General features: G+C 37.8%; 1 protein-coding gene across 8 annotated transcripts in view; it reads left to right on the top strand.

Annotated features, from left to right (window-relative positions):
- EML6 (EMAP like 6) overlaps positions 1-15,821 on the top strand; it is a 252,532-nt gene that overhangs the window by 95,790 nt on the left and 140,921 nt on the right. For all 8 annotated transcript variants that reach the window (XR_013759096.1, XR_013759097.1, XR_013759098.1 and 5 more), the window contains exons 2-5: positions 2,503-2,662; positions 5,210-5,308; positions 8,742-8,810; positions 15,275-15,460. Coding sequence is in view for 4 of the 8 variants with exons in the window: in XM_079110188.1 (XP_078966314.1) it covers positions 2,503-2,662; positions 5,210-5,308; positions 8,742-8,810; positions 15,275-15,460 (514 nt within the window). In the remaining 4 variants the exon portion in view is untranslated. The remainder of the gene's footprint in view (positions 1-2,502; positions 2,663-5,209; positions 5,309-8,741; positions 8,811-15,274; positions 15,461-15,821) is intronic.

Raw genomic sequence — 15,821 nt, 5'->3', positions numbered from 1 at the left:
ATTAACTTTGACATGCTTATGTTTCCTTAGCCTCAAACATTCTAGACCTTCTTTCTCTCTTTCAAAATAGCTCCTAATTAATCTTACCTGTCTTACTTCACTATCTCCCGCAGAGTTCCTAGCTGATTTCTTTGCCTCTCCCATTAACACCCCTCACAGATGTGTTCTTTGCATCTCACTGTGAGACATGCTTCTCATAGTTGGCGATAACCTAACTTCCTGACTTGGTTAAATGGGCTTTCATAAGCTGCTCTTGCCTACTGGACCCATCTCATTTTGTGCTCTTCTGTCTTTTCCCATGAATGCCCTTTTGTACCTTATCTTTTTATGAAGTTAAGTCCTCTCTAATATCCTGGACATCTAGTCACTCCATCTTCCATCTTTCTGTGTCAATGTATGTGTGGGTATGCATGCATGTGTATGATACTGTATAATTATTTGTTTATATGTCTGTCTTCCTTAAGGCGGGCTCCTTGAAATGCAGACAGTATCTTTTCTGTTTATGTTTCTATTGTACTGTATCTCACATACCCAACCTTTAGTTTTGTTGAATGAAATAATGTACTCAAATACACCAGTTTGTCACAGGGTTTTCACAGACTGCTTCCATCCATTTAGTTTAATGAAACATGCATGACATTTCTAATTTTCCTGCAGTTTTCTAGGATACGTCTTGCTATAGTTTGCATCTTAAGTGTTCCCCAAAGGTCCAGGTGGTACATGCCTGCTCCTTGGGATGGGGGCTATTGGAAGGATGGGGGTCTGGTAGGAGATCACTGGGGAAAGAGGAAGTGGAAGAGCCCAACTAGGAGGTGGCAGTTCACTTCTCCCAACCATGATGTGTCACTGTGTATCATGTGCTACTGCATCAGGCAGTTGGCCAAAGCAATAGGGCCAGTTGATCAAGGACGGAAATTTCTGAGACAACCAAAATAAATTTATTTTCTCCATAAGTTGATTATCTCAGTTGTTTCAGTAATGGAAAACTAATGCATTTATAAACCATGAAATATCAGATATAGCCCAACAAAAGAGAGACTGGGAGGCTCCTTTTATACTTGTCTATCATCTCTCATCAACTCTAAATGCTAAAATGTACTACAAACTTAGAAAGTTTCAAAGGCCCTGGCATTCACTTGTTGTGAATGAGTTTTCTTTTGTGTGGGTTTTCTTTCTTTTTTTTTTTTTTTAATATTACTTCCTTATAAAGATCCCTGAGAATACATTTTCTTGAAAGCATTTGTACATGTCTAACTGGCATTTAAAGCTGTTCAGTTTTGAAAGGCTGCACCCAAACAGACATGCATGTGTTGCTCATATCTATATAGTACCAGTCACACAGATGATGATGATGAAACTTGTACTGAGTGCTCAGTCTTGCCAGGCACTGTAGTAAGTGCTTTAGATTAATTATGTCATCTACTTTTATATATTATCTCTATTTGGTGAATGAAGAAACCAAGCAAAAGAGAGTAATTTGCCCATAAAAAATTAATTTGTCCATAGAAACCAGAGGTAGTAAGGGGCAGCCAATAGACAAATCCATGTGTCAGATTCCAAAGCATATACTTACTAACATTATGAAAAATGAAAGGGAGTAAGAGTCTATTTTTCTTCACTGTGCAGATACTGGAAGTTTGTGAAACATTATACTTCTGCTTGTTGTGTGAACAGAATTATCATATAACATATAGGCAAAGTGCTCTTTTTTTATTTTTTAAAATTTCAACACTTGTTTTTAGAAGGCACCACTTCATGAAATGAATTTGAAACATTATAGTGATTTCTCATGGAGGATTAATGATGATAACCTTTCTCTCTCGACTGCTACAGATTCCTTGAAATACTACTTGGTATTTGACAAAGTTTTATTTTGATTGGACTACAGAGGAAAATTGCTACACAAACCACCAGGCTAGTAATGTGCAGTTCTCTTGGTGTCATAGTGATTTATGTAAAATGGAAGTTTTCATTTAAAATGCATAATCTGTGACAACAGACCCAGAAACAGCCCTTGACTTTGGGACCTGTCCATGCTTTGAAATCTTAATGAGGACAGCATTCGGTGCTCCAGCACGCAGGTTTAATTGACAGGAGACGTAACATTCTCCTAGCAACAATGTTCCCCCTACCAAATTTAAGTCAAAAGCTGGCTTGAAACCTGGGCAATATTTTGTAAGTACATATCATCATACAAAGTATTATGGACTCATATAGCTTTTCTAATTGGAGAATTATAATCGTGTCTGATTTTCAAGGTGACCAAATAGGTAAGATCAGATGAAATCATCAAACCATACTAAGCTTCTCTTTACCAAAGCTAAAACATATCAACTTAGACCCATCAGGTAATTGATTACTTTGTGATACCTTACATTCTTTCTCTTGATCAGCTCATTAGATGATTTAAAATGAGAAATAAATTTGAATAAAAGGTGATCAATGTCTGTCTTTTATTTAACTGGAAGATGTTTAAAAAAAAAAGGCCATTTTCTCTTTCAGCCTTGCCTTACACCCAGATAAAACTCTCATTGCAACTGGCCAAGTTGGGAAGGAGCCGTATATATGCATATGGGATTCCTATAATGTCCAGACTGTGTCTATTCTCAAAGATGTTCATACACATGGAGTTGCCTGCTTGGCTTTCGACTCAGATGGACAGGTGTGTATCTTTTTCCATTTGTGTTTTCCTTAATTACTTCTTACAGTTCACCTAAAATTATAAGGCAAATAGCCAGCCTTTGCTAGCTCCTCTTGGCAGCCTCCCTTCTCAAATTCCTCACAACTTTGACCCTTTTCCAAGCTTGTACTGATACCCCACTCTGTGTAAGCACCAGTGTTGGTTCCCCCGTTCCCACTCTCTGGTTAAAAAACCTCCATAAAAGAAGTCATGAACTTATGAAGGTGGCCCCACCATGATTCAGGATTTCCACTTTGTCACCCATTGTAGCTTCCTCCTTAGAATAAGGGCTGGACCAAGCCATTTTCTCAGACCTCAAGTCCTGAGCATCGTGTTATACCCCTTGCTTTCAGAAGGTAACATCACCTAATAATCCATTGAGAAGATTCTCTTGGACTCTTTATCTTGAGGTCATTTCTGACTCCTCCTCCCCACCACTCCCAATTCGAGCAGTCATCAGTGCCTGTGTATTTGTCAGTCTCAGGTTTCTTTACAGTAACTCTGACATTCGTTCTCCCCTTCCCATTCTCACTGGCCCTGCCCATTAAGTTCTAGGTTAGAGCCATGTTCAATGTACTCAAGTAACCTCTGGTCCCTTGGTTTCTTGATAATGCTTTTCATCAACTGAAGAAGTGTCAAAGCATTCTTGAAAACCAGCACAAGCTCAAGGTACCACTGAATGAATTCCACACTTTGTAGATCGACCTTCTAGATTAACCAATGTTTCTAGCCTTAGCTCCACATTCCAATGTAGTCGAATGGGACAAGTTAGCAAGATTCCTCTACCAGGTCTTCTGCTTTGCACCTCCATGCCCTTTCTCATGTTGTTCTCATCCGAGTGCTTGGCTCACCTGCTTGGCCCCTCAAAGAGACCTATTCTTTGAAGATACTTCAAAGGTGTTCCTGAAACCCTCCCGGTCCCTACAACAAAGACTTCCCTCCTTCATTTTCCCTGCCAGAAAAGATGTGAAAATGTTATGGAAAGGGGACTGGAACAGAGGGGTCATTGCTGGCTGCCACTGCCACTCCCCGCTGAGGCTGTGCTTCTCCATGTTCCTTTGCCACCCTTCCTCTGTCTTTTTCATCCTTCATCTGTCAGCTGACTCCTTCAGTTCAGTTTTTGGCAAATTATGGAGTTGGTTTTGTAAATCAGAGCCATGGAATGATCTGTGAAATTATTCATTCAGTCGCTTATAGGAGTTGACCAGGTTTGACTTCTTTTTAAGTAATTAACATTTACTTGGTGTTTTCTGCTAGTTTAGTCATTATTCATTTTTCTTTCTAGAACTATAGATTTACTATACATGTAGACCCCTGGTATATGTGATTTTAATTTTACTAGTTGGTAATCATTCAGTTTTGTCAGAGTGATGCATACAATGCATAATATCACCCTGTCTAAAGAGCAGTGACGGCTGGGTAGTGATAATTTGTCCAGGCTTACAGTTATATTGACTTCCTGATTAAATTTAATGAATATGTCAGGATGAATAAGTAAGTGTAAATCTGTGCTTATATATGTATTTATATGCACATTCTCTAATCCGACTTTATTACTCAAGCAAACACCTAAAATTTGTTCCGAAGCATCACAAGAAAATGTAATGCAGTGGAGAGTAATCCAGCTTTAACTATTAGTTCTTTGTACATGTTATTTCATTTTAAAATCCTAGATACTCCTTTATGATTTTATTTTGAAGGGTGGGTTGGGGTGGATTGCGGGTATGTAACTGTCAATTGAGAAAAATAACCTCCTATTTGTTTACAATTATAGATTTCATGGCTTGTTGATGCCTATTGCTTCAGGTCTGCTATATTCCCTGGACAGAGTTCACTGGAACCGAATGATATTTAGAAAATAACAAATGGCCCATTAGCTCACAATTGACAATAGGCAGTAGAAATGCTTTTCCAGGTAGCTATGGGACTTATCACTACAAAAGAACATAATCCATTTCTTTTGACTTTTTTTCACTGTAATAGGAATTTTACCTTGCCCATGTTTAGCTGCCTTTTTTTTTTTAACTATTAAAAAAAATGGAGTGGAATTTACCCATTCTAATTTTCTTATATAGATAAAAAAAAAAATACAACCATGTCTTATTTCCATTGCTGAAATCCTTGATAAAAAATTACAGCAAAGACCTTTCTTAAGGACATGTTTTAAAATCTCTGAGGTTACCTAAATCTGACATTGAATTCAAACTAAAAAATTTAATTTTAACCCCTGCCTTCAAGTTCTGTTCCTGTTACTTCTGCTGATATGTCAGGACCTCATGAGAGTTTGAATCTGTTTTTCTTATGTTTAAAAAGGACTCATGAGCAGTGGCTTTTAGTTCTTTAAAATTTTGGTACCTCCTAATGGAAGACATCGATTATAAAACCTTTAGTTCTGTGTTTAGGATGGATTTCAAGAAATCAGTTGGTAAGAAATTCAATGCCTCATCCACAGGAAGTAATCACTGTTGAAAGATTGAATAATAGGAAGTCTTCGCATCACTTTCAGATATTAAATTATTCTTTTCTTAGCGTTTAGCCTCTGTGGGACTGGATGCCAAAAACACTGTCTGCATTTGGGATTGGAGGAAGGGAAAACTTCTGGCTTCAGCCACTGGCCATTCGGACCGGGTAAGACCTTTATTGAATCAAACAGTGTGGTTTTCATAACTGTAGTGTAATTGTGATACTGCTTCTCAGATTTGTATATTTCTAAAAATAAATGCGTTACATGTAGGTTTTTTTCTGAACAAAGTCAATTTATAAATGTACTCTTTCTTTTACTAATGATTTATAGCTGTGTTAGCATCATTGCTTGTAGTGATCACATTCTTTGAATTGCTACTGCTTTTCAGAGGAAAAGCAAACCGTTGATGCTGGCATTTGACTTCTTCCTAAAATCAAAATAGAATTGAATTTTAAATTATATGTGTAGTTTAGATGTATTCATTTAGACATGGAAATAATTGCTAGAAATATTCATGATTATAAGAGTATGCATTTTAATTGCAAATGAATGTAATGATAATTCTGTGATTGTTATATTTGAGAATGTTGAATGAAGATTGTGGCCTGCTTACCATTCATATTGAAGTCAGTGTGATGAGAAATGATAATTCCATGTAGTTACAGCTGGCAGAGTAGGGACTGGAACAGCTATATGCACATAACTGGTCAGAATTTGATTTCTCTAGTGTCTTGCATAATTGAAGAATTTGACTCCTTTATTGTCTTGCTTTCTCATTTAAAAGAAGAATGAACTTGCATGAATATCTTACCTTGAATTTCTAGTTGTTTTGTGTTACTGTACGATATAATTATCTCTCTATATAGAATGAGGTCATAATTAAACATTAAGTTCATTATCTCTTGCATGGCTTTAACTCTGAAAAATTCTTATAAAAATGTTATATTCATCTGTAGAGATGTATAGTATGAAAGGACCTCACAGCTATTGCAAATTCCTCTCTGGGAACAAGACTTCACAAAACCTAGCAGAGACAAGCAATATAATTTAAGTGTTGGAAAAGGACTAGTGCCCCTTTGATCCAGTGGATCAACCCTAGCTGCATGTAGAATCCCCTAAGGAGATTTCACAGCATAGTAACAATAGGACTTTACTCTCAGGGATCTGAATTTTTTTTTTTTTTTTTTTTTTTTTTTTCCCCTTTCAGTGCTGGGGTTTGAACCCAGGGCTTTGTGCATGCTGGGCAAGCACAGTCTCACTAAATTACACACCCCTGGCCCCAGGGATCTGAATTTTATAGATACTAACTTAATTCTTTTTTTTCTTTTTGGGGGTGCTGGGGATTGAACCCAGGGCAAGCACTCTACTGACTGAGCTATCTCCCCAGCGCCCTCTAACTTAATTCTTAATGAAATATTTAGGTTGAAATATTGCAGTTCTTAAGTTTTGGTTGTAACTTTTCCTGCACCTACTGTGATCCTATTATACTTATCTTACTGTAAATTGTGTTGGACTGGATTAATACATGAAGCCAGTGATTTCCAAAAGGGGACTTGAGACCCAGTACACAGGATTGGGCTGCCCTAACCAGCTCTGCTGAAAACAAACTCCATGTAATATCTAAGTAATTCTGCAATTACTACTACTAATTCTGAATCATTTTATATAGGCTGATCTAATATACTGTATTAGTCTGATTTAATATACTATATGTCAGACTCTTAGGACTATCACCTTAGAAAAAATATTATAAATACTTATAGTCATTAAAATCTCCTTACTTAGCAAAAGAGCCTAATGTGTAGACCTTTGTATACAAAGTTTCTATACCTTTGCTTGCATTTAAAGTGCTTTGTTAAATCCCTGTTAAACTAAACGTGGCCTGAACCTGTCTTAAGTCCCTACCAATCTATCTTGGTAGGTAAACAAGCCAAAAGCCTAACTTGGAAGTATACTTTTGTAACATATAGCTGAGGCTCAGCCAATCATAGGAGCTGAGCATCAGCGAATTGCAGGCTGCCAACTGATCAGACCATGCCTAAATAAGGCAAATGCTAAGCTCTAGCATCATCTTCACTGTTTGTACCTGACTTATATATCTTGCCTGACTGTTGCATGGAGGAGCTCCTGAATCTATGCTGGTTCTGAGAGTTGCCCAGTTTGCAAAGTCTTCAGTGAAATACAATTTCTCTACGCTGCTTCTTTTAGCACTACTGAATGTCATGTAACCCGTTTATCTGATCTCAATGACTATCTCCTTTTGCTCTGTTATACCTTCCAATTAGGGGTAAATTGTAAAAAGTGTGGTGTTAGTCTAGTGAGAAATGAGTCCAGACTGCTTTAATGAAATAATATACACTGTCCTAGGCCCTGTATCACATAGTTTTGTTCCTTATTCCTGATGCCTTTATTATTGGTGCCAGTATAAGTTATTGGTTGCTTATGATTAACTTCAAGATTATTTTAGTTGCTAAAATACTTAATCCATTACATTTGTATAATAGCGCTTTATAACCTGCAAAGTGATTTCATTTATTTTAACTGATCTTATAACCAGACTGAGGTGGAATTATCTATTTTAGAGAAAAGGAATTTAAGTTTAGAGATGCGGAGATTGAGCTCAAATAGCTAAAATGAATACTTGGACCAAGTCCTTTTTCTTTAGCGTGCTTTCTAGAGCCCATAATTGCTCCTTTCTGGTGATGAGAAGCTAGTGGCCTAGGTTCCTTTGCTAGTCTAGACTTTGTCCCTGAGAGTTGGTTCTTCCCCTTCTGAGTACTTCACAGAATGTGGTCTGTGGACAACCTGCATCAGAATCTCCTGGAGACTGTTCAAAAATTCAGGTTCCTGGATTCTATTCCAGAACCACTACCTGAGAGTGTCTTGAATGGATCCTGGAAATACACATTTTAAACAATCAGGATAGGGACTTTGACTTACAGTGTTGGCAATATTCTCTTCCCTGTCTCCAAAATGAAAATGGAGCTCCCTACAGACTCTGGTAGCTTTTACCGAATGACAAATAGGATAGGATAAGCTCACATGTTTTCAGTTCCTTGGAGAATTGGAAATGTATTTTGGGTCAAATTAAAATGAGGGTTTAAAGGACTATTTTAGGTGGGCTAATTAGTGTCAGATAACTAACTTTGTCTCACATTCTGTGATGATTAAAAGCTCTTGGCCACATTAAGTTGTGGTTGACAAAAATTTTCCTAGCTAAAAGGAAGCATTTTATAATTCTTTTAATTTTTATTGAAAAGCCAGCTCCAAAGTGTTTTATCAGCACTGCAAATAGTGCTAGGAAATCTGATTAAAAAAATAAATCATCAGAATTTGTTTACCCCAGATGGACAAAAATAAAATATGATACTGATTCTTAGTGCTGGGGTTAATTACCTCTCTAGTTAGGCCAAAGGTAAGTAGACATGAGGCAGTGATGAGTTAGCTGTCCCTGACTGTTCCAAGAGCCGAATCCTACTTTTTCATTCTGTGGAGGTTACTTTGTATTCTAAGTGTTTTAGGGTAGGGACTTAGCAATTGGTCTGGCTGCTGGAAGAAGGTGGAAACACATAAAATGATCAACATTTTTTTTGACAGATTTTTGATATTTCCTGGGATCCATATCAGCCAAACAGAGTGGTTAGCTGTGGAGTAAAACATATAAAGGTAAAGTATATTAAACAATTTTTTTGTACCTTGTATGAAAAGAATTTTCAGTGTCAATAAAATTGGAAGTTGAGAGGCTGCTTGAGTTTACTTTTTTTTCCCCTTAAATATGAAGCCCTGATGACCTGTCCCCCTGATCCTGAACCTAGCCAGCAGTAGCTGATAGGGCTTTTTCAGAAATACAAAGTAATGACTATCAAGTGAAGTACTCAGCAGGCAGCTGAGAAGGAAACTTTGTTAATTCAACACTCAACTGAATACTTCTGATATTTCTAGGATTGTGTGTTTTAAATTAGTTGTGCTTTTAACATTATGAATTAAGCTTTTATATGATAATGAATATTTATCAATATTGCATGTGAAACCTTTTTTGACACATTGGTATGTTCTCTTAGAAGAGAGGTGTTGAACATAGGGATATGATACATTCCTACCTGAGTCATTGTTGGTTTTTTTCCTTAACCTTTTTTAACTTTTATTGTATGTATTTTATGTGGTGCTGAGGATTGAACCCAGTGCCTCACATGTGCTAGGCAAGCACTCTACCACTGAGCCACAACCCCAGCCCCTGAGTCATTGGTTTTTAAAAATTTTTTGCAGCACTGGGGATCAAACCTAGGGTCGAGTGCTATACCACTGAGCTACATCCCCAGCCCAGGCCATTGGTTTTTAAATGCCCCCTGCTTTGCTCGGTAGACTCTACAGGCTGAACCTGCCTCCTGCAAGGCCAACACTTGCTTCTTTCTGTTTACAGCTGGCAAAATTAATGCCATCAACATACTCTACTTTCAGAGACCAACCCAACTGCCCTGGGTGGTTAGATAAAATATGGTATACTCACATTATGAAACAGCATAATCATCATAAGCTGTGTGTTAGAGGTTACTTACTGATATTGGGAAATATTCAAGATATATTTTAAGTGCAAAATTCCAATCTGTTACTGGTTTCTGGTTGTTACTGGTTTCGATTTTTTTCTTTAAAATATATATGTACTTTTTTTGTGTGTAGACAATACACTGGAAAGATATCCCCAAATGTTAAACAGTTATCTCTGAGTAGTGAGTTAATGGAGGCTTTAAAACTCTACTGCCCACTCCCTGCCTTTTTTTTTTTTTTGGTGCCAGGGGTGCTCAACCACTGAGGCACTTTTCCAGCCTTATTTATTTATTTATTTATTTATTTATTTATTTATTTATTTTTGCGGTGCTGGGGATTTGAACCCAGGACCTTGTGCTTGTGAGTCAAGCACTCTACCCACTGAGCTATATCCCCAGCCCTATTTTTTATTTTGAGACTGGGTCTCGTTAAATTACTGAGGCTGGCTTTGAACTTGTGAACCTCCTGCCTCAGCCTCCTGAGCCTCTGGGATTATTGGCATGTGCCACTATGCCCAGCCAATTTTTCCCTTTTCTATTTTATATTAAAGTTTTCTTGAGATATCAGGTATTACTTCTGAGATTGAAAAATCATGAAAAAAATTTTAAAAGTGTTAAGGGTAGAGGTTCTACTACTCAAAGGTATAAGGTGTTCAACCAAGACCTTAAGGCTTCATAAACATTTTATAGTCCTTGTGCAGAGACCGCTTCCTCAACGCAAGAAGATGTCTGCTGGCGTGCATTTTTTGCTTTTGGCAATTGGAAGCTCCTTCCCCTATGTTTGGCAATTGGAAGCTCCTTCCCCTACATTTGGTACAGTATACCCGAAAGACCAAAAATCTCATGACATTTAATAAATACTTGCTGAGTTTGAACTATGTGAAGGAGCAAACACAGACCCTGTTTTCAATTACCTGAAGTTTAGAGGTTAAAATGTTGGAACAGAACATCCTGTAAGAAAGGCAAAACCAAACCCCTCTCCGGGTATAAAGGAGATCCCATGTGGTGTGAGGCATGTTATTTCTGGAGTTGCTGTCACTTAAGTGGAGCCGTGGTAGGCAGCAGAGTTTGGTAGTACAGAATTGGAGGCCACAGAACCCCAGGGGAGGATTTCCCTGTAAGTCAGGAGTTAGTGAGTCTTTGGTCACCAATGGAGTCATGGGACCGGGGAGCTGGGAAGGACCTTGGCTGGTGATGTGTTGCCAAGATTACCAATGGTTGCATGATTGAAGAACTTCTTTATGTAATTTGCTTTCCAAAAGAACCATTATTTTGAAAGATTTTTGGCACAAAATAGTCATTAAAGAATAGTTCCCTTAGCAACCTTTTATTAATCAAAGATGTGAATCTGCAGCATGAGTTTCTGATCAACCTAAGATAGGAAGAAGCACTGAGTTGTTTTTCAGCCATAAGTAAAGAAACAAGAGGTCATGATCTGATTTTAGGCTCTGGTGGTTTCCTGGAAACCTGGGAGCCACCATCCAACCTGCACACTCCACAGGAAGCTGAGACCCAGCGGGGTACTTGACTTTGAATCCTGAGTCTGTCTCCTCTTTCTTGATCCTGGACAAACTATTTAATCTCCATGAGACTTTCTTCTCTCCCCACCCCCCAGTATGGGGTTTGCTACCTTCTGAATTCCTGAGTTGCATTAAAAAGTGTTTGGTACAGTAGGGGCACAACAATGTTAATTTTTCCGCATTTCCTAGGATCACAGAAATGGTGGTAGAGAGATTTAAACACATTCTCTGGCTCCCTGTGTAGAGTTCTTCTCACTGAGCAATTTTCTCTTTAATGGTCTATCTTGGCTTAACTTTTCTCCAAATCATAACATTTATTGGGTTCTAACTAGATGAGCTGTTTAATTGAAGGAATTCTCCAGATTCCTCTCTATTTCTTTCCATCCTTGGTTAACTCTCTTAGTTCTAAAAGCAGAGACAGATAAAACTCTGGAACTTTATTTGAAATACTAAGAGCTGCTTATCCTGTTTAATTATTGTAGCAGATGTGAGCATTTTTTTTCCTAAGCAAAAAGGAGCATCTTTAATTACCTTCACTACCTATATTCTGTATTAGGTTGCAGAATTCCCCCACTTTTTCTCTCCCCCCAACCTGTGTTAACATGGAATGAATGATTCCAGTCACAAGTTGAGTACAAAATCTTTGTGTTTCAAGAAAATATTTTTATGTGATGTTTTTGTAGCTAGGGTAAAATCCTTTCTGGTTTTGTAAGTTCTGTGTTTGGCAAACAGGCAAATAACAATTATCTGAAACAAATGCTTGCAAAACAGTAACAGTTGAGCATCATCTGCTTCATTGGTTTTACAGCAAATGAGCCTACAGGTTTGTGAATACTGCTGAGCCTTCTCCAATCTCTAGTTAGAGACCCAGGAAGCCTGGGGGACTACCTAGGGCCAGATGAACTCCGAGGCACCTGCCAGTTCTAACAAAATTTGCATTGCAATTTGTGAATGGAGATTGGAGAAGATAAACAGTGTCTCTCAATTTGATGTGGATTTAATGATGCCAGCACTACCCTGACATGGGACTGTTTTCCAAACAGAAAATGGTCTTAAGAAGAGATGATATCTCAGGTATTTTCCATTCTTTGCAGAAAATCTTATTCTGGCATCATATCTATATATGCCTTTTAAGAGAATCATTTGATTTATTTAGAATGTTTCATGTCATTATACAAACTGACTGGGTGATTGTTTTATTCAGAAAACGATCACATCTGAGGATATTGGCCTTTTGTGTGTGTGTGTGTGTGTGTGTGTGTGTGTGTGTGTGTGTGTGTGGTTGTTCACCAAATAATAATTAACTGAGACTGGCAATGCACATCTTAAGTCCAAGGACAGAATACTCTGTTTAATCCTCTTTCATGAGGAGACATGAGAAAGGATCACCTGCCTTGAGCATCTCCATAACAGCAAGTTCTTTGTCATATTTGTACAACCAGTGATTATTTGTGTCCAATAGTTTGTACAAGTTCAGAGTTAAAACTTAAATGTTGGGCTGAGGTTGTGGCCCAGTGGTGGAGCACTTGCCCAGCATGTGTGCAACCCTGGGTTCGATCCTCAGCACCACATAAAAATAAAATAAAGGTATTGTGTCTGCCTATAAATAATTATATACATAGATATAATATACATACAATTATATATATAAACTTAAATGTTTTCCTTAGCTTATACCATCACCCTTTTACAAAAACACCACCTAGAGGAGCATCCTGTGTCACTTCACAGAGCTGCACGCTTCTCTTCCTGCTGCCCCCAGGGCTGCCACGGTCCCCACCCTGCTACTGCTGGTGCAGGTGTCCCAGAACTGCCTCCCCCTGAACCCAGCTACCCTGAGAGGACCACCTTTTTCCTCTCCTGCAGGCACAAAGTATTAGGGTTGTCATTGAATTTTTTTTCCCTTCCTCACACATTGCTGCCACCTGGAGTTGTCTCATCCTGTTCTCCTGAGCCCGATGGAATTTCTTCCTCACCACTGAGCTAAATCCTATCTTTGTTATTCCATTCATTATAACTCGGGTTCCTCTAGCTTTGAATTTCCTTGTCACTTGTGTATAGCCTGAATGTGCTGTCTTAAAATTCTCATTCATTTAAAAAATATGTATCTTCATTAGACTTAAAGATCTCAAAGTAAAGATCAAGATTTCATTGGTTTCTCATGTAGTCCCCCATTTAACCTGTGCTTTTGCCACGTCACTTAGGCCTCCTTTCTCTCACTTCCAAATGGGGATGTTAATAGAATCAGTCTTTGGCCAATTCACAAGCATACTAAGTTATTATGAAACATTTTTGTTATTTGGGAGATCAAATAGCATGTAGAGAAACTTTATAAACTGTGAGGCACTATATAAATGGCAGTGAAATTATACCAGTTCATACATTAGAAACTATACCAAAGAAAATGTGGGATTTCTATATAATGATGAGTGTTCCAACTGCCATCCATAAAGTAGCTCAGACTTTATGCTAATGGTCCTCCCTTGAACTGTGCAACTAAAATGGAAAAACCTATTCAATTGTTTGACTATATGGAAATATCACTCATATTTAGAAACCTATTTCTATGGAATATTTCTGCCGTGTCAAGTTATAAAGCTTTTGGTTAGAAAGCAATTATTTCTAAATATATATATACACACACATTAAAAATGCCCAGGCAATATATCAGTAAGCTAACAGGAAGTTATAAATAATTTTCCTTTTTATATTTATTTGTATTTCTAAACCTCTCTTCAATAAAAGTATACTAGTGTCATAGTCAGCTTTTTTCTGCTGTGACCAAAAGACCTGACAATACCTTAAGAGGAGGAAAAGTTTGTAGGTTCACAGTTTCAGAGGTTTAGTCCATGATCGGTTGACTTCATTGCTCTGGGCCTGAGGTGAGGCAGGACATCATGGTGGAAAGCCATGGGAGGGGAAAGCAGCCCAGGACATGGCAACCCAGAAGCAGAGAGACCTCTACTCACCCAGAACAAAATATAAACAGAAAAGGTACACCCCCAGTGACTGACCTACCTCTAGACCCAACCTGCCTGCAGTACTACCCAGTTAATCCAAAACAGTGGATTAATCCACTAATTTGGTTATGGCCCTCATAATTTAATCATTTCACCTCTGAACGTTTTTACATTGTCTCACATATAAGCTTTTGGCAGACACCTACCTAAACCACAACAACTAGTTTTATCATTTGACAAAAAGTTAAAAACATGATTCATCTACCTTTTAAAAAATTTAAATTCTTTTTAGTTATACATAATAATAGAATGTATTTTGACATATCATATATACATAGAATATCACTTCCCATTCTTGTGGTTGTACGTGATGTGGCATTACAATCATTGTGTGTTCATTTAAGAACATAGGAAAGTTATGTCCAATTCTTTCTATCTTTCCTATTTCCATTCCCCCTCCTTTCCCTTCATTCCGCTTTGTCTAATCCTGTGAAATTCTGTTCTTTTCCCTCACTCCCCACTTACTTTGAGTTAGCATCTACATATCAGAACATTTGGCCTTTTGGTTTTTTGGGACTGGCTTATTTCTCTTAGCATGATAGTCTCTAGTGCCATTCATTTACTGGCAAATGCCATAATTCCATTCTTCTTTATGACTGAGTAATAGTCCTTGTGTATGTGTACCACATTTTCTTTATCCATTCATCTGTTGAGTGGTACCTAGGTTGATTCCATAACTTAGCTATTGTGAATTTAGCTACTGTGAACATTCATATGGCCACATAACTACAATATACTGATTTTAAGAGATTGATCTACTTTATTCCAAGTTTGAGAACATTGGCATTTTCTATCATATTGCCATTAAATATTATGCAAAGTTTTGAAATTTTGGAACTTTGAGAGTCTTAAAAATATCATTACAAGGTTTTCTCATTGTCCTAGAAGTAGGCTGAAATGTTTTCTTTGCTGTCACTATGAAACAATTTGTGCCTAATGCAGATATTGTAAATTATGTAATATGCACTAAAACATAAAATACCAGTAATGCAATGCATCAGAGCTCTCTATTTTTAGATCCACTTATTTTATCTCTTACTTTCTAGTTTTGGACACTATGTGGAAATGCCCTGACTGCAAAAAGAGGAATATTTGGCAAAACGGGGGACCTTCAGACCATCCTTTGCCTTGCATGTGCCAAAGAAGACGTCACCTACTCTGGTGCTTTAAACGGTGACATCTATGTCTGGAAAGGGCTCAACTTAGTCCGTACCATTCAAGGGGCACACAGTGTGAGTATTACCATATGGAAATTTGGGAATGACTTAATCAGTTCAGATCACAAATCCCTGCATTTCCCCTCCTTTGCTTTAGAATCAGGTAACTCTGTTGAACACTTCTAAATCCATGAAGATTTCCCAACATATTTTTGTTCATCTAAGAGAAAAAAATATTTCATAATAACTTAATTCCATCTCAGTGGGTCTGAGATGCTGCTGCTGTTCTGTGGCCCACAGTTGGACTAGGAAGGCCAAAGACAGCTCTTGCTTTCATGCTAATTGGTAAACTAGAGCTTCCTCACTCTGTTGAGGTGCTGGGGTGTCACCTCCATATCAGTGTCACAGGCTCCTAAAATGTAGAGAGATCCATTGT

This window comes from Sciurus vulgaris (genome assembly GCF_902686455.1).
Source record: "Sciurus vulgaris genome assembly, chromosome: 14".
Classification (NCBI taxonomy): Eukaryota; Metazoa; Chordata; class Mammalia; order Rodentia; family Sciuridae; genus Sciurus; species Sciurus vulgaris.
The sequence above is the reverse complement of the archived record's forward strand: the minus strand, read 5'-3'. Positions and strand labels throughout refer to the sequence as shown.